Genomic DNA, 19,501 nt, shown 5'->3' with positions numbered 1-19,501 from the left:
TATATTTGTTCCAACAAACCTGTGCCTCACATGCTGTAAATTCTAATTCTCATAAATCATATCTTATACTGGCGAGCAGCAGTAAGAAAAGCCACATTTCTGAGAAAAGACACCTAATAGCACCACAGAATGTAAAGCAGGCTTCTTTTTATAATTAAATATTAAACAGCGCTGTAGGAAGATGGCCACATACAGGCTTGTCTAAATGACCAACTTTATACCACACTTGAAGCTTTTTACCCATCTACAGTAAACAGTGGTGGTTTCTTACATTCATGATGAACACATTAGTGAATCTGCTTATTGCATGGTGAAATCTGAGACAGTGCAGCTTTAACTACTTTCCACTTTCCCTCACTTTCCTTTCTCAGCTTAGAAATGTATTATTAAATATAACAATAAATGAAGTCTATAGTCTTGACCATTGCCTCTAAAGAACTCATTTTTATTGTTATTAACTCTTAACAGTGAAGGGAATAATGAAATGAGAAATGTGTTTACCATGGATTAGTTTTGAAAAATCTAGGCTTTAAAAAATAAGATTATAAGCCAGTGTTTAATAACTCACCTCCTGCGAAGACTCTTCAGTAAAATTAGGGACACTTCTATCTCTTGACATAATCTCCCTCGAAGTCCTTCCCCTGAAACCCAGAACAAACTGAAATAAATGTTCAGATACTGGTGCGAAACACTCTGGTGGCCACAAGGTGGCAGCGTTTGCCAAGTGCAGATTTATCTATAACCCATTAAAGCTACACATGACCTGCTTGAATTGGGAATAAACTGAAGGCCAAAAGCACAGAAGTCAACTCAAATTTCATACTCACTTAAACGGACCGACTGAGTGGACAAAGTAAAACTGTCTTGTAAAAGGTTCATCTGGTAGATCATACATTTTTGAGTTCCCTGTAGATAAAAGGATAAACATCTGAAAACCTCCAAAATAATTTAAGAATTGTTTTAAAATTAAAGCATAGATACAAATTTTCAATTTTCTTTTTGCTAAAGTTTAAAAGAGTTTAAAAAATTAAGCACTGCTTTTGCTTACAGAGACGTATTAGTACATAACCTGTTTATTACCACGTGAACCCCCGGGAAACAGATCAGACCTTAATACACTGATGTTCCCCAGCCACAGCCAGTTATGGTCAGACAGCCTCAGGAGTATCCAGATATGGGAGTGGGTTCACATTATTACATGGCAAAGTATATTGCAACTTAAAGAAAAAAGTTGAACAAAACTAAACTATAACAACTTTTCAAAAAGAAGAAAATGCTTCAGCCCCACCCGTTTGGCAAATGCTGTCCTAATTAGTCAATTTCCGTACACCTGCAAATTTACAACGGAATCGTTAAAGGTAGCATTTACCCCAGACGTCCAGGAAATGCTTTAAAAAAGGCCTGGATTTGGAACATGAGGCATGAAAGAAACTACCAGAGGCCGCTCCTCCCCTCCAGTCGGGGTGGGGGGGCCTGACCTTTAAGGTAATGCTCAGACTGTCCCTCACAATCCACCAGAAAACTAGCATCAAAAACCGATGAAATACAATGTTACATGCATTTCTTTGGTGCCTATATCCCACCCTCAGTCATGATTATAATTACATTTACGAAAACCAGCAACTAGTCATGAACTTCCAAATGAACTCAAGTTGAGAATCACAGAAAGTGACGTTCTTACATTTTTTCCTGATCTTAACAGTGACGTACTCCTTGTGGTCTGTTTCGCCAGCATCATCTAATGTGGCCACACAGCTTGGTACCACTTGAAGTAATTCCATTATTTTTGAATTCTGCAATTTGAAAAGGGAAGAAAGTTAACATTTTAAATTCTTTCTTAGCAGGTTATTGCGTGGTTTTGCTCTCGATGTCAATTGCATGGCCAGGCAGCAAAGCTAAGACGCAACTACAGACAGAACTTCGAGGCCATAAAGCCTAGCGCTGGAGATCAGCCCTGCTTCTGGGGCCGGGCTCTGCCCTCTCCTAGGGCCTCGGGGCCCGTGCCTCACTGCTCTGTGCACCTGGGCTGACGATCAATAATAGGCTATATTATTGTAGAGTTATCATGAGGTTATCCAGGACCCAGCACATAGTAAGCACTCAATAAACGAGATTCCTCACTGTCATCATTGGAGAGAAAGTGCTAAACTGAAAGCTTAAAATGTTTCAGTTCTGTTCTTAACATTTCTTAAATGCCACTGAAAATTAGAAATGAATATATACTAAGCCTCTCTGTAGGCTGGATTCATGGTGATTTAACCTGTCAGTAAGTGTCATTTAACAGCCTACTACTCGTCCACCTGAGTAGGAAACAAGGTAAGGAAGGCTCCCACGTGGTAACAGGAGCAGTAAAGAGCTAGCTCCTCCCCCGAGGAGGAGACTGTACCCTCACCCCTTCTCCACCGCGCACGTCCACGTGCTGGGAGACCTGTAAATTGTTCATCACAGTTCTCCTTACGGAATGCAGGGTTGTTCACCAACTGTACAAACTTCCTCCATTGTGCTGCTCAGACCTCAGCTGTGTTCCCAGTGCAGGGATGGTGGGACCAGAACGCTGTCTCAACCTGCTCCTTCCCCGCGAGGGCCTGACTGCTTGTCAGCAGTCCAGACCAGGGTGCCGAGGCCAGCAGTGGGTCAGGGGGCACCTCTACCCTGGCCTTCGAAAACCACCCCTGAAGGACGGGCCCCTGGCTCCCTGAGCAGGCCGCCCCTGACCAGGGGACCAAGGACCAGCTCAGGTCTGCAAGCACAGCGGCAGAAGTCCCTGCCCGCGCCCCAGCTCAGCCTGGCGCAGCAGATCCAAGGTCTGGCTACTGCCCTCAGACCTGGCTTAAACACAAGGAATCCGGGTGAGCTCCTGGGGAGATTGGGACGCCCGCAGCAACTCCGCTCTCCCGCTCACCTGTTCGGCACAGTCTACAGCCGTGCACTGCCTCTTGTTCAAGGCCTGAACTGATGCTCCATGAAGCAGCAGCAGCTCCACCACAAAGACATGCTTTTCTATCACAGCCTCGTGCAGCGCTGTGTTGCCCTTGCTGTTAGCAGCGTTGATGGAGGCCCCGTGCTGGGAAGGGAAGCGGCACAGTCAGAAGGAACGCCACAGACCGTCCGTGCTCAATCAACATGGTACCTCGATGGGGGTGCGCTATAACGTTCTTTCAACTTTTCTGTATGTCTGACATTTTTAACACGTCGGGAGTAAAATTAATACCGAGAAAAAAAGATTTGTGTACAAAGATATTCATTGCAGCATTTACCACTATAGCAGGAAAAAAAAACCAGAAGTCACCTAAATGTACTGAGCAGAAACAGGTAAAAAAAGAAGAAAACAACTATGGTACATCCATAATTGTGCAACCATTAAAAATTGAGTAAAGTAAATAATTTTCTACATTAAGTGAAAACAAGAAAGATAGAAGGCAATACTGATCTAAATTATGCCCATTTTTTAAAAGTCACCAAATTTAGCTGCCTTTGAGTAAAAGGGTTACGGAAAAGTTGAGTTTTTTCCCTACTTTTAAAATTCTCCCTTCTGTATAATCAACACAGATTACCTTCATCAAGAGAGAGGGAGAAAAAGTAGCAGCGACAAAGGACATTCAGCTCACACTTCAGGTAACAATTCAACTTACCTGGTGAGTGAGGCCAGGTCCCAACCTTCAGCAAAATCAGTCTGATGCAGCACAGACGCTGAGACCCCGTTTCCCATCAGAGGATCATTGCATGGAAACGCGGTGCAAAGTTCCTCGTCCCGGGGCCAGCTTATCGCAAAAGCCTCCCGCCCCCGCCCCCGCCCCGCCCCTCCCCTCTGTGCCGGGGGCTCGCGGGGTGACAGGATGCCCGGCACTGACCCCTGTCAGCAGCTCCGGGGCTGGGGGGCCCTTACCTGCAGCAACAGTGCCGCGACCTCGTGGTGGCCTCTGGAACAGGCGTAAATGAGGGGCGTGTTTCCACTTATATCCCTCTTATTGGGTTTTGCATTAGAATCTAAAAGATACTTCACCACCTAGCCCGGAGAGGAGAATTTGTCAACTTTAAAATTGTCGGAGAGAAATCCTGTAACTTGACAATCTTTTGACTTTTCTCTAAATTTATCTAGAAGGCTCTTTAGACACGTGTGACCCTCAGGAGAAAGCAGACCAACTGGGGGAGGAATTAACATTTGCCGAGGGCCTTCTGTGCGCCGGGCAATGTGCTAGGCACCAGATGTTTTCACTGAATCATTGTATCTCCTCCATGCAGAGCTGGAATGATGACTCCAGTTTTACATGCTGGGACAATGATGTTTGCAGCACTGTGCTAGGTGGTACTTGAAATATGGTTCCTGTCTTTAAAAAGCTTACAGTAGGCCTAATAAGGGAAAATGAAAAATTCAAGAGATACTAAACCATTCGGCACAGACAAGGGCGGCAGGAGCGTGGAGGTGGTCAGATGTGGCTGGGGCCCTGGATGACCAACACCCAAGAGTCAGAGAGTGACAGCTCCCACCAGGGTCAGAATCCGGCGTGAATGCCAGTGGGAGGGGGCTGGCTCCACCCCCAGAAGGCCCAGGGTCCTGGGTTCCCTTGCTGAGTGGTCCTGCCATGTGGATCTCAGGATCTCAAGGCTGGGAGCAAGGAAATGTGCCCGTCCTCTGGGCTGGCCACCAAACCCCTACCCCTCTGCAGCATTCCCACCGAGCAGGGTTCTAACCGTGTACACTCTACCCCAGAGACAGAACCCTGACCTGGAAGTGGCCCTTCTGGCAGGCCAGGTGAAGGGGGACAGCTTGGTTGGCGTCTCTGGCCCCCACCCGGGCACCGTGCTTCAAGAGGAGGAGGACCAGGTCCGCCCGGCCGTGCAGGGCAGCCACGTGCAGTGGGGAGGAGCCATCCTGGTTGGCCACATTCACACTGAGCCCACTGGCAGGAATCTTTGCCAGCTTCTAGTAAGTGCAGAAGGTGGAAATGGAAATGTTAGTATTTGCAAAACCCAGCTGAAGGAACTGATACCGTCAGTCCCCCACGGCCCATCTGTCAAATTGGGACTCACAGCAAGATCCTGAATCGGGCTGCCCACAGGTGAATTACTACTTAAGAAAGGAATGACATATCACAGGATTAGCTTGCATTTTCAAGAAAGCAAGGTCCCTAAAATGATACCGTAAGATTCCAAGGCAATTCAGTGGGAAAGGGAGTCTGTTCAATGGATTGTGCTGGAACAACTGGATATCCAGATACAGAAAACTGCACATCCCCCCTTGCCTCATACCACACACCACCAAGAAATGCATCACAGACCCGAATGTAAAAGCTACAACTATTAAGCTCCTTGAAGTGAACACAAAAGATCTTTGCAACATTGGGATAAGCCAAGATTCCTTAGATAAGACACAGAAAGCAAAAATCATGAAAGAAAAGTTTGATAAACTAGATTTCATGAAAATTTTTAATGTTTGCTCTTTGCAAGAAGCAATTAAGAAAATGAAAAAGCAAGTCAGAATGGGAGAGAATGTTTGCCATATGTATATCTGACGGAGGACTTATGCCAACTGGAATTTTAAAAAAACAAAAATAAAAAACTCTTGCAACTCAAAAAGACAATCCAGCTTTTAAAAAAAATAGGCAAAAGATTTGAAAAGTCTTCACAAGACAGCTGAATGGTCCGTCAATGAGCACAGAAAAGTAACATCTTTGGTTGTCAGGGAAATGCAAATCAAAATCAGGAATGACAAAACCAAAGGGTCAGAAGACAGCAGTGATGGCCAGGGGATGGAGCAGGGGACGGGGAAAACTTCCAAGGCTCAGGAGAGAATATTTCAGGTGACAGAGACGGTCTGTATCTTGACCGTGCTGGTGGTTACCCGGCCACGAATTCGCTTATCAAACCCCATACAACTGTTTGTTGCTTATCTCCATAGTTCACCTTCATTTTTACCACGAAACTTCCTTTGCATTCACGGTGGTTTTACAATCAATCATGCAGATATAAGAACAATCAATCAGAAACTAGCAGGGCAAACAAAACTGATTTATAAACCACTATAACTAAAAACAAACATTCCATTATGATGTTGAATCATACATTTGACAGTGGAATTAATATGTCAGTGTTTTCTGTGACCGATCAAGGATTAAAACTTGGCTCATCTAGTTCACTTTTTGATGACTGAAAATGTTATCGTCTTGAAAAAAGACTACGCTCAATTTAAAGGATGAATTTTGCTGTATGTAATTGATACCTCAAAAATCAAAAACAAATAAAGAAGCTGGGGGAGGGGATGGGGAACACAGGGCAATACCACTGCGCACTGCCCAGAATTAAGTTAAAAAGTCAAAATAGCAAATGTTGACCAGGATGGGGAACTCGCACACCCTGCTGGCGGGAACGAACGATGCTACAATCACTCTGGAAAATCTGCCGTTCCTTATAAAAGTGAAGCATAGACTTCCTGTATAACCCGGCAATTACACTCCTAGGTCATCACTCAAGCAAACAAAGGTGTATATGAAGACCTGTACACGTGATAATCACAGCTGCTTTATTCACAAAGCCAAAGACAGGAGAGCAGATAAACAAATGACAGTACACTCAACAAAATACTGCCCCGCCATAAAGAGAAATGAACTCCTGAGCCAGCACGATCGCAGAAACATTCTGCTGAGTCAAGGAAAGAGTGTGTTCTGTGTGGGTCCGTTCACACAGAATTCTAGAACATGCCATCGAGTCTGTAATGACTGAAGCTGATGAGTGGTTGCCTGGGATGCGGGGTGGGGGCAGGAGGGAGGAGGAAGGGACTGAGAGCAGGGCAGGGACTGTCTGGAGGGGTGCGAACCTTCTGCATCTTGCCTGTGGGGATGGCTTCGTGGGTTTACACATCTGTGGAAACTCACCGAACTGTACACCTTAAATGGATGTACTTTACTGGGTATAAGTTATACTCCAGGATGGGTTTTTTAAACAAACTCACTCTAAACGCACCCGTGGGCTAGAAGAGGATGGGGCTGGTGCGGGGGTGGGGATAGTTTTAATTTAATCACAGTATGAAGCAGTTTAGTTTTGCGTCTGTTTGAGAAATGACAAAAAGAGAAAAAAGATAAAGAGGATTTAAAAGAGCAGGGAACATAAATTGATCCAATAAATTCGACAGACACTGTGACGTGTAACTCAGTTTCTTGTTACAACTAATGAAGTGAGAGGTGGGGAAGGACAGAGTGCAGGTAAGTGGCGAGGACAACAAGGGACACAGCGACTGCCTCCAGCCACACACTGACACTGACCAGGCCTGCGGGCTGTCCTGCTTCACGTCACAGCCTTGGAAACTGCACCTGCCTCTTCTAAGTCCCTTTGTTTTCCACAGCAGCCCACCTAAGGGAAGTCATTTTTTAGATGGTACATAACCAGTGGCCTGGGGACGGAACAGAAGTTGCACATCCCAATGTACACATCACGCTGCTGCTGAAAAGTTCCCCAAAGCAGCCCACCCCAAGTCCTTCAACAGGTCAAACAGGCTAAACAAAGCATGGCACCAACACGCCATGGAGCACTGCTCAGCGATAAAGAATAAACCGTCAATGACACGCACCAAGCTGGAAGCAGGCGGAGTGGACAAAGCCAATCCCCAAAGGTTCTAGGCTGTGTGATCACATTTATACAACAGTTTTGAAATGACAAAATTCTCGAACTGGAGAACAGGTTAGTGGTTGCCAGGGGTCAGGGAGGGTGGGGAGAGGTGACTGGGAGAGAGGTGGGGGTGGCTTTTAAAGGGCGACGCGAGTGATTCTCCTGGTGGTGCGTGATCGGTTCTGTACCTTGAAGGTGGTGGCAGATACACACACCTACACGTGGGATAAACCTGGGTCGAAAGAAATACTCACATGTGTGCACGCGTGCACATGCAGACACACACACACAAGCACAAGGAAACCTGGGGAAACCCGAGTGAGGCGGATGGACGGTGCCCACACCGATATCCTGGCTGGGATACGGTACCGTGGTTTTGCAAGCTATTACCACTGGGGGAAATGGAGTAGACGGAACAGGGGTCTCTCTGTTCTTGGAGGGAGGGTCTTCCTGCAGCGGGTGCACCAACGGGAGCAAAGGCAGCGGGCAGTGGATCTTGCTGGGGGCACCAGGGCCACGAGGACAAAGACCCCTGGCATGTCTGTTCATAAGCTCCTGCCCTGTGACTCAGGGGCCCTGAGAGGCATTAAGACACTAAGCCTGAGAGCGCGTCCCTGCCCTGCTCCCTGACCTGCCTTGTTCCGAAAGCAGGCGGCCAGAGCCAGATCCTGCACACGTGTCCCCTTTCCCCAGCCCTGAGCTGGCTACTCCCGCCGTATCTCAGGAAATGCCTGGTCATTAGCTGGCTGAGAAGCAGACAACTTGCCTAAGGGGAAAAAGAACAATCCACCCCCACCCTTCAACGAAGAAAAGCCACACCTTTTGAGCTGGAGCACACTTGGGGCACTGGCACAAGGGGTGACAAAATTCAACATCCACTGCGCCGGCAGCCTCCTCCACTTCATCCAGGTCCTCCTCTGTCCACTCAAAGAGGTAACGTACCTGTGGTCGGGAGGTACAGAGAAACGGGGTCTGAAAAAACTCATCCTGCAGCTCTGCTGCAAGCTATGGTCTCTCACACACACACACTCACTCTCTCTCCCCGCCGCCCCTCAACTGTTCCCAAATCAGGACCTGCATTTCCTCAGCCACTAAAGTAACTTATAAACGACTGCAGCTCCCTCTCAAGGATTCCAGGGTTCATCTGCGCTCGAACGAGCCTTTCTAAATCCTTTCAGTGGTGACATTCCCAGGTCGAGCCACCGTTCCTGCAGAGAATGATTCTCTTCTTCTATCTGAAAAAGGGGCAGAGCGCTGCTGGCCCTGGGGCATTTCGTGAGCACTTCCTCTTACATGATCCAGCCGTCTGCTTTCAACAGCTGGGGGAGGTAACTCACTCCAAGAGGCCAACAACTGGGTCAAGGCTACAAGTAACTGGTGACCGAACCTAGATGCAGGCTCTCTGACTCCACGCGGAGTCCTTTCCTCTTGATTGCCCTGGCCCACCGGTGAAAGCACTGAAAAGACCCCAAACAGGTCAGATTCCTGTTTCAGGAAAGACTAGCTTCTAGTTTTTTATTACATTTGGAGAAAAGAAAACAATATAGAAACACCTCTAGGCCTGGTTCTGAGCACTGAGGAAGTCAGCCTATGCCTGCAGGCAGGACCCTGTTCGACCACAAATGTTCCCCCGTCCAGGTCCCTTCCATGTCTGACAACAGATGCTCCTCAGGGTAAAAACACCAAAGGCCTCACCGAACAAGCTGATCCGGACAGACCGGACCGAGGGCAGCTCCTCTTGGTGCTTAGAAGGAACGAGATGTGAGCGGCGGCCTCGGGCAGCGGGCTGGAGGCTCTCACGTGTGCAGGTGGGTCTGGATGGGACCGCAGGGCACCGGACGTTCCTCACCTCTCCTCCCCAAGTGGCCTGACCCCCTCGCCCGCCCACAGGAGGGGGAAGAGCAGATGTGTCCTGCCTTAGGGACAGTCACCATCTCTTCTCCACATCGGCTCTCACTGCAGCGGGTGGGGAGCCGGAAGAATTCCTCCTCTGCTTCCCCCAAGGAACGCTGGGTCCCCTGGGGCTGGACTCACCAAGGGAACAGCCAGCACCAGCCAGGTCCAGACACCTGCGTCCTCCCCTCAGGGTAACCGCCCGCCAGGCTGATGGAGGAACAGTGGCCCTGGGCCAAGGCTAACACACTGCAAGCTACATCCCAAGTCTTCACACCCCAGAGACTGTTACAACCAGATCCCAGTCATTTCTGTCCACTGCCTCGAACTCAGTCATCTGAGAAAAGCACTCTTGAAACACACATCACTGCGAAGCTCTCCTGTAAATCCATTCCACTCAGAGCTCCTAATCTGGTGAGCGCTCATTTACTCCTCTGTTTTAAAGTGGAAGACATAACAAACTCCTTTCAGGAAGCCACAGGCCAGCCAGGGGCACTGCCCACGGGAGGCTTTAGTGAGCTCACCACAGATGTTCCTGGACACCTGACAGGGAGGGTTACAACAGACACCTTAGCGCCATCTCATCCAGACACCTGCTCGTGACTCCTTGGAAGTCCAAGCCTGAGACTCAGCCTCCTGGCCAGGGTGTCGCAGCCGCCCACAGCTTCGGCAGGGCCACACCAACGCCATCTCCGCCCCTCCCCAACCCTGTCTGTTCGCCTTGCTCTCGGTGCCTCCGGACACAGGCTGGCCCTCCTGCCCACATCTCACCACCCTCCTGGAATATGAATGTCCAAAACGCAGGGACAGGCTCGCTCTCAGGCTTTATTCCGCCTGCCTCATTACTCGTAGGGGGAAACGTCACCTCCCGCCACCAAGTTATTTATATAAAATGCACCCTTTCCATGTGAGACTGAATGAGAACCCACACAGCCCCAAACTCACCCGGAGGCAAGAGACCCAGGCACAGCTGTTTAAACCGAGAGCAAGCTGTTTTATGCGCACTTCTAAAGACTCACCATTTCTAGATCTCCATCAGCAACCACTCTTAAAAGTTTTTCTACCTTGATAAAAGGAAAAAAGAATGTTAGGAAAATAGTTTCAATAATTAAAAAAACAACATTCTGGAGACCTAGTAGCTTTCATTTGTCTCTTGATTTGTGGAGTTTTGACATCTCATTCACTACCTTTCAAACACATCCCTAAAGTTGCTCAGACAGGGCCTGCAGGGTGGGGCTAGTGGGCAGGGAACCCATCCACTTAAGGTCTATAGAACGACCTGCCATTCATGTGCCACTGTGGGATGACGGCCACCTGAAAGAACAAGAGCTTCCTAAGAGGGCGGCCACACCCAGAGCTGCACCAATTCAGCCCTCATTGTCCACACTGGCGGGGACCACCGGGGCAGACACCCCCACACCCCTAGGAATGCTGCCAGGCCTCCATCAGACTCCGGAGCATGTCTCTTAGCTTCCTTTGCTGTGGTTCTGCATTGAGCTAAGCTTACTGGGCCCTCCAAGAGCAGATCATGGCTTGGGGGTGGCGGGGCAGGAGGGGTCCCCCACCCACAGGGGACGGGCAAAGGGATGGGGAAACATCTGCACAGTGACTGACACTGGACAGGCTCTATGGCAGGTTAGATGGAAAAACAAAACAAAACAGGCTATAAATCAGCTTTTACAAAACGCAACGTGTGAGTACATGTAAACGTCTACATAACTTTGCAGGCAGTCGGGGGCGACACACCTCAGGGGAACAGGGGTGTGGGCGAGGTGGGAGGAAAGGGCAGAGAATTTACTTTGTAAAACCGTCTTACAGCAGGGGACCTCTGGGTGACTCGACTTGTACTTTTCTTGGAATGCTCCTCCATCCCATCCCACACACATACGCGCGCACACGCACACGCGCACGCACACACACAAACCCACACTCCACAAAGCAAAGAGCCGCGGAGGGCGCAGGCCATGAAGGGCAGGCAGGCTGAGGCTGGCCGGGCTCCCCTCCAGGGCACTGACCTCCGCCACAGCAGACGCAGCTGTCCCAGTGACGGGGCGACCCTCATCAGGCCCCCATAACACAGGGGCCCCCCTCCTCCGTGCCCTCCCATCTGGGGGCCTCACCTCCCTGAAGTCCGTCTTGGGGTCCTCTTGTCTGGGGCTCGCCAACACGGAGGAGAAGCTGGAGGCGGAGGACCCCTGGCTGACGGAGTCCACGGGGCGCGGAGGGGGCGGCGCGGGCGCCTGCGGCAAGGGAGCCGGACGCCGGGACAGAGGTGAGGGCCAGAGACAGGCTGCACTCAAACACGGCCGATACACGCAGCCCCGCTCACTCACCTCCGAAGACTTCTGCCTCCTCTCGAAGGACAGGTGATGGGCTTCCATTATGGACAGAATCTAGGAGGACAAAGCCGGAGGGAAAAGCCCTGAGTGAGGGTTGCCAAAGCCTCATCACCCATCTCAGCCCGCAGCCCAGGCGCCCCCTCGGGGAGACAGGGAACCGTCTCGGGGTCACGCTGATCATGTCCGGCAGGAGGAGCTGGTGCTTCCCAGGAATGGGCTCAGGGAACAAGAGAAAGCCAGGCACAGAGAGGGCCTCAAAGACTGCCTCGTCCAGCCAGGGCTGCCTGCCTGCAGGCTTAAAGTGTGACCTTTCCACTTGTAGTCCCAGGCCTCAGGCAGGAGCAGCCGGAGCTGAGCGCAGAAGGCAAGTCTGCCCTTTCCGCCTGCACATCTCCCTCTGGAAGGGCCTTTGGGAGAAGCTACAGTGCAGAGGTGCTCTCAGGCCCGCCATGGGCATCTCGGGCCAAGGGTGGCATCAGCCAGTCCGGAGGCTCTGGCTGCTACAAAGCCGAGACCCCAGGAGCACACGGGCAACACCACTGGGGCCCCCCAGGTCACGAGCAGGGATTTAAACCATCAAAAACCGCACTACCATAGGTTTTATATCGTGTTCTTATCACACACACAAAATAGTAACACAACAATAAAAAATAATAATGGTAACTTTTTAAAAAAGAGGGCAGAGGGAAACTTTTGGAAGGCATGGACATGTTTACGCTTGGGTTGTGGGGTTGGTCTCATGAGCGTGGACTTAGCTCCAAACTCATCAAGTCGTATACATTAAAGATGAACAGCTTTTTGTATGTCAATCATACCTCAATAAAGCAGCTTAAAAGGAAAACCTGTGCCACTCCTAGCAGAAGACATGAACTGAAAGAACTCTCTAGAACAGAGCTGGAAATTGTTAAAGGGAGCCAGTGAAACACGAAGAGGCAGAAAGCAGGACCTGTGCCAAAGGAGACGACTGGAGGCCTGTATTCAAACGGAATCACTTATGGAAGCAACCTAAATGTCCACGGACAGATGGCTGGATGAAGAAGATGTGGCATATACACAACGGAATACTACTCAGCCATAAAAAAGAATAAAATGATGCCATTTGCAGCAACAAGGATAGACTTGGAAGGCATTATGCTAAGAGAAATAAATCAGATGGAGCAAGATAAATACTGTATGATTATCACTTATATGATGAATCTAAAAACATGACACAAATGAACTTATTTACAAAATAGAAATAGACTAAGAGATATAGAAAACAAACTTATGGTCACCAAAAAGGAAAGGTGGTGGGGAGGGGTAAATTGGGAGTTTGGGATTTGCGGATACTAACTACTATGTATAAAACGGGTAAATGACAAGGTCCTACTGTAGAGCATAGGGAACTATAGTCAACACCTTGTAACAGCGTATAATGAAAAAGAATATGAAAAGGAACATATATGTATAACTGAGTCACTATGCTGTTACACCAGAAATTAACACAACACTGTAAATCAACTATACTTCAATTTTTAAAAACTGGAATTACTTATGTGAGCCTCTAGTTGGGATGTTCTGGACACATCAATCTGATGACCTTGGACGTCCACTGCACGTGGCGCTATGCGCCCTCTGGCTAACTGGCCACATGCGTCTCTGAAGGCATCCCTTCACCGGAGCTGCTGCTGGGAGACAGGCACAGAGGCCCGGCCTCTGCGTACCCCATCCACTGCTCATGAGGTGGGTATCGTCACGACATGCTGCTCAGAGCTATGTGTTTCCCGAAATTACTAGCAGGAAAAGATGAGTAGGTCCTTAACAAAGCATATATGAAGGAAACTATACCTGGTGATGCTCAAGATCAGCCAAGTTAAACTTCAGGAGCTGAGGGTAAAGTAGCAGGGAAACCAGGCAGACACCTCCTGCTCCCACACCCGGTCCCTGCTCCTCCCGGCCAGAGCCGCTGCCATTTGCTCATAAATCCGCAGCATTCAGAGGCCGCGGTAAACTCTGCTGGGAGCAGCTCTGGGCACAACACTGAGAAAAGCCACCACTAAAACTGAGAATAATGTAAATATGTAAAACCCATGAATGACCGGGTCCCAAACGCAGCAGAGAGGGTGCAGGCCATGTTCTAGCCTCACACACTAACGCACAGTTTGAACAGCTTGGCCAAGACCTAATCTGTGGAAGTTGATTTTTTCTAAGAGTCGTGTTGCTGCTTCAAGGTGAAAAAGGCTACCTTTGAGTTTAACGCACACTTGAGGGGCGTTTCCTTCAGCCTGTTCTGGATCTCTGTAGACGCTCCATTTTGCAGCAATGTCTCGATGATGCCCTGGTAACCCCAGCGCGCGGCGATGTGCAGGGGGGTGTCTCCTTTCTCGTTACCGATGTCCAGTCTGCACGACTGCACGTCATAGTAGACCAGGGCCTTCACGCACTGCAGACAAAATGGGAAATGCCGCCATTAAGTCCCACACCTAGCCTCGGGCAGCTCTGCGCACATCACAGCCCCCACAGCCCCATACAATGCCGTTAACAGAGAGTCAGACCTCGAGGGTTCCAGGTGACCTGATCAGGTCGCATCATTTTCTCAAAAGAACCCAACTACCAATCAATAAGAAATGGCTGAATAAACTGTGACATACCGTGTGCAGACGGGTCACCACAGCAGGCCAGAGACCCCTACCCCTTGAAAGGCCTGCCAGCAAGGCTGGCCCTTGACTTGGGGTGTTCCTCGAGACTCTGGATTTGGGGAGTGTGCCCAGAGTCCAATAACCGATAAGAGGGGCTTAATGGACCTAAGTTCCTTTTGCAACAATGGGGGTTTATGCTGAACACCCACTTCCCTTCTGGGAGTCTGGAATTTTGATACATGCTCAGGCAGAGGGTGTCTACACCACCAGCCTCCAGCAAAAATCTTGGGCACCCAGTCCCCAGTGGGTCTCCCTGGTGGAAAACACTTCACTTGTGTTGTTAGGCCTGGCTGCTGGAGGAATAAGCATGTCCCGTGTGACTCCACAGGGTGACACTGTTGGAAGCCTGGGCCTGATTCCTCCAGTCTTCACCCTTGGCTGGTTTTGCTCTGAGTCCTTTCACTGCAATAAATCGTAGCTCTGAGTACAAACTCTGTGCTGAGGCTTGTGAGCCCGGATCACTGTACTGGGGAGTGTTCTCAGGGACCCCGACACAACATACATAACAGATTACCATGCAGTGATTACAGAACCAGATCAACATCTACTGACCTATGGGATGTCCACGATGGATTAAGTTACGACAGTAAACTGCATAAAAACGTGTGGGGTGCGATCGTGTTCACACAACCACCTAACCCAGCCTGGCAGGTGAGAATTCTATCACTGAACCACCCATGCACCCCACCCAACCCAGCCTGAACCATCCGTCAGTATAAATCTACCCGGAATATACCATGGAGAGGAGTGGGGGAAATCCCTCTCTCTCTCTCACACACACACACACAGACACACACAAACATGGAGTTAAATACTAAGTGAAAATGATAAAATCCCTTGATGTTACCATAAAGATACAAAGTGCAAAAGCTGAGTGTGAACAGAGGTAAGAAGCAGATGGGAAGCAGGGACGCGTGAAATCTCAGGAAAAGACAAATGGGCAGTTAAGTTTCAGATTTCTGCGGTTTCAACACAGCATCTGTAATAAGGTTTTGAATGTTTTCATTAAAAAAAAAAACTGCCCACCAAATGCTCCGATCATCGTCAAGATCATTGTCAACGTAACACATGACGTTCAACTAATCAGAAATTCACGTTTCTCCATGGGGGAGGGGGGGAGGGAGGGTCAGCGCGGCCACCCTGGGAAAATTGAGTGCCACTTACGTCCTCGTGGCCGTGCGTGCAGGCCAGGTGCAGGGCCGTGTTGCCGTTGTTGTCCTGCACTTCGGGGCTGGCTTTGTAGTGCAGGAGCAGCAGCTGGAGGAGAGGAGAGAGCAGGTGAGCGCCAGCGAGCCCGGGTGCAGGCACACGCCTCCTCAGTGGCGTGGCCTGGGGTCTTGCAGGGGGACGTCGCTGGTCTCATCTACTTAACACTATAATTAAAGGTGCATCACCCACGTAACAGAAAGTAAACTGAAAAAGAATGTGTGTATGTATATATGGGTAACAGAATCGCTGTGCTGTACACCTGAAACCAGTACAACGTTGTAAATCAAGTATACTTTTGATTTAACTGGGCTGGGGTGATCCAGGCATTGGTAGTTTTAATTTTTTTTTTTGGTGGGGGTGAAGGTAATTAGGTTTATTGATTTTTTTTTTTTAATGGAGGTACTAGGGATTGAATCCAGGACCTTCTGCATGCTAGACATGCATTCTACCACTGAGCTACATCCTCCCCTACCCTAATCAACTATACTTTTATTTAAAATAAATTTAAACATTTTTTAAAAAGCAGGAAAAGAAATTGTATCATCACTCTCATCCTTCCTGATGAGAAGTTTGGAGATTAAAAAGCCCCACCATCCTTCCCCAACATTAACGTGATGTTTCAAATCTACACCTAACAGTTTTGGTCCAGCAGAACCTCGGGGAGGGGCCTGAGACCCCCAGACCTTCCCACGGGGCAGCGGCAGAGCCAGCGTGGAGCAGAGGAGGCGCCAGGACAACTGAGAAGCCACACGCAGAGCCCGGCCCGGCCAAGCTCGTGCCCGGCAGAGGGGGCATGGGGGGGCAGCTCCGCTCACCGTCACACTCTGATAGCCCTTCTGACACGCGAGGTGAAGCGGGGTCGAGCCGTGGTAGTCCGTGGCGTTCACCACCGCGCCCTTGGAAACCAGGAGGTCGATGAGGGATGCCTGCCCTGCAGAACAGAAGGGAAGACAGGGGGTGCTTCCCAAACCCTGCAGGTGAAGCCGCGGCGTTATCCACTCTCCCACTCCAGGGCACGAGACACGCCAGGAGGCGTTTTTCTGCTTGAGAGGAACCAGAGCTAAGTTCAAGTCAGACTCAGAATGCTCTGGGGCGGCCCTTGGGGGGGACTCGGCTGCAGCCCACATCCCAGCAACGGAAGGTAGGAGGAAAGAGCCTCAGACGTCCACATAAGAGCCCGTGGTGCATCAGTTCACAGGAATGTTGTGCAACCATTCAAAAAACACTGACGTGGAGAAATGTTCTTACATGTTGCCAAGTGAAAAAAAGCACCAACCAGAGCAGTACAATCCCCGCAGTATCATATGTTTTCTCTACACGTACACAAGAGCATGCTGAAACTTCAGTTATAAATCAAAATGACAGGAGGGGGGAGGGGTGATGCTACAGATGTCTGTGTTTTCTACCTTGAATGGGTACTTTTTTTTTTTTAATGTGCACCCTGAAAGACAGCTAACTTTTTAAAGCAGGATATAAGAACCCCAATTCTGAGGACATTCTCACAGCTCGGATTCAAGCCCTTCCTGGCAGGCCCACGAGCCCAGGGGCGGTGTCAGGCGTCCACACAGTAAGAGCACAGATACGCGCTCATCCAGCCTGGGGGCAGCATACAGAGGCCCCCGGGGGGTGGGCCATGACACGACCCCTTCTACCACCCGACACCATCGCCCCCGTCAGCTACCCTCTGCGGGGCCACCCTCAAGCCCCATCCCTTTGCCCTGATCGCACAGAGGCCAACACAAGATCACATACCACAGAGGGCAGCCACATGGAGTGGTGTATGACCCCTGTCGTCTCTGGAGAACGGAGTGACCACTGATGGGTCATTCAGCCTCCTAAAACAGAAAGAAGGCTCAGCAAAATACACCCTAGGAATGGACTTGTGGGTCCTGGGACGAGAAGACAGATCTCTGGGCATGTGTGATCCAAGCTGGCCTCCTCCAACAGTGTCCCGGAGAGCATCAGCCTGGCTTCCTCAGGGTGAGGACCAGACACCCAGCTCCAGTGCCCCTCCTCCTGCCCCACCCCCACTAGGCCTTGACACCCAGCAAAAGAGCCTGACAAAGATAAGGGGAAGCCAAAAAGGTTACTGGGAGAAGCTGACATTCCTCCCATCCTAAAACAACCCATTTTCCGAGGCTCGGTCAGGCCCTCTGCCCACCTACCCTGGCAAACAGCCCAGCGGTGTGCCAGGTACTTTTATGACCTTTATCCCAACTGATTCTCCAAAGAGAGACGGAGGTGCAGCCTCCATCTCACAGCAGAGGAAGCAGGGTGTAGAGAGGATATGTTCCTCATTCAAAATCACACAGCAGACAAGTGGAAAAGTTCCGCCCAGGGCCCCAAGTCCCCCACATCCCGGCACTGAGCCTGCCTGGGACCCTCTTACCCGGACACGAGTTTCTCACACTCATCACAGAAGCACAGGGGGTGACACATCTTTTGGACGGCATCTTTATCTTGGTCTTCTTGGCTCAGAAGTCTCTCCACTTCTTTCTGGTCACCTGCTGCGATGTGCTAAAAAGCGACATCAAAAGCACTATTGATATTAAGGGACTATTCGCCCTTTGAGGTGTGGATTTTTTGTGTGTCCTTACAGAAACACACATCCACGTGTGGGTGGATGAAATGATTTGCTCTCTGGGACTGGTTTCAAAATAACTGGGACAGAGAGGGAAAGTGGGTGGGGGCAGAAATAAAACAAGGTTGGGAGCTGGCTCCACGGGAGTTAATTCATTACACTATTCTCTTTCACTTTTGTAAATGTTAGAAATTTTCCGTAACTGAAAAAAAAAATGACAAAATTTCCAGAACAGCAAGAGTTGAGGGGCAATACATCCAGAACCTCGGTGTGGATTTTGACCCTGTAACTAACAGAGCCTTGGTTTGCAGAACAGCTACAATTAGCGTGAGATCCCATCAACAAACAAACATACAGGGCTCACCCCTGTGGTTCCTGAAGGTGTTCCCCTCAGGGAGTGAGATGTTCTGGGGGACGCATAGCTCTGGACCCTGCAAAGAACCCACTCTGGCCCCACTGGCCTCCTGATGGCTGCCTCGCAGGGCACCGCACCAGCCTCCCGCAACCAATCAGATCTGGGAAGGGAGCTGCCTGCAGGTACCAGGGGATCAAGCCATCACCAGGTGCCACGCTCCCTGCCCAGTGCACTCACACAACCATCTGTCATGCGGGCTCCTGGGGCAGAGAAGAGGCACCAGTGAGGCACCACTGAGCTGACCCTAAAGAACAAGTTGTGTTTTGCCAAATGGAGAGGGAGGACAGCCCTGGCAGAGGCCTGGTGCCTTGGCTGTGCTGGCCAGTGGGGCTACAGCATAGCTCACAGGAGGGGCAATGGGCAGCAGTTCAGACCTCAGCCTTCCTATCATCCACTTGAGCACAAAATGAATGTCCATGTGTAAGTGCGCAGATTGCCCTGATGGGTTCTAGAGAGACAAGAGACAAGGAAGGAGGCAGCACTCCTCACACAGCTGTGCCCACGGGGCCTCCTGGTGTCTTACCTGAAACAGGCAGTCAATGGGAGTTGAAGTCATCTGAGACAGTAAGCTCATTCTCTGCTTAAGGAACAGTCTGTCACCAAATCCCTCAGACTCCTGTAGGAAAACCCAACAATCCATTATATAACATGCCACGGGCTGTCAGTGCAGATCCTTGAAAACAGAGGACCCAGGAACGATCCTTGCCATTTCCCATGGAATTAGGACCAGCGGTGCCTCTGCCCTCTCTCTGAGCCGCACAGCAGACCCTCACCTGGCTGGGAC

The 19,501-nt window shown here is 49.9% G+C and overlaps 1 protein-coding gene across 4 annotated transcripts in view; it reads right to left on the bottom strand.

Annotated features, from left to right (window-relative positions):
* The window catches only part of ANKRD27 (ankyrin repeat domain 27), a 42,864-nt gene that overhangs the window by 1,852 nt on the left and 21,511 nt on the right, over positions 1–19,501 (bottom strand). For 3 of the 4 annotated variants that reach the window (XM_015246062.3, XM_031672082.2, XM_072967275.1), the window contains 15 exons: positions 19,241–19,333; positions 18,111–18,238; positions 17,474–17,556; positions 16,537–16,652; positions 15,677–15,769; positions 14,059–14,256; positions 11,616–11,888; positions 10,515–10,559; positions 8,422–8,544; positions 4,727–4,924; positions 3,887–4,006; positions 2,903–3,064; positions 1,682–1,793; positions 828–906; positions 569–641 (listed from right to left, as the gene is read on the bottom strand). In XM_015246062.3, coding sequence (XP_015101548.2) covers positions 569–641; positions 828–906; positions 1,682–1,793; positions 2,903–3,064; positions 3,887–4,006; positions 4,727–4,924; positions 8,422–8,544; positions 10,515–10,559; positions 11,616–11,888; positions 14,059–14,256; positions 15,677–15,769; positions 16,537–16,652; positions 17,474–17,556; positions 18,111–18,238; positions 19,241–19,333 — 1,896 coding nt within the window. The remainder of the gene's footprint in view (positions 1–568; positions 642–827; positions 907–1,681; positions 1,794–2,902; positions 3,065–3,886; positions 4,007–4,726; positions 4,925–8,421; positions 8,545–10,514; positions 10,560–11,615; positions 11,889–14,058; positions 14,257–15,676; positions 15,770–16,536; positions 16,653–17,473; positions 17,557–18,110; positions 18,239–19,240; positions 19,334–19,501) is intronic. The other variant, XM_015246063.3, reaches the window with a different exon arrangement.

This window comes from Vicugna pacos, chromosome 9 (genome assembly GCF_048564905.1).
Source record: "Vicugna pacos chromosome 9, VicPac4, whole genome shotgun sequence".
In the NCBI taxonomy this organism is placed as follows: Eukaryota; Metazoa; Chordata; class Mammalia; order Artiodactyla; family Camelidae; genus Vicugna; species Vicugna pacos.
Note: the sequence above shows the minus strand (reverse complement) of the source record. Positions and strands in the feature narration are given on the sequence as shown.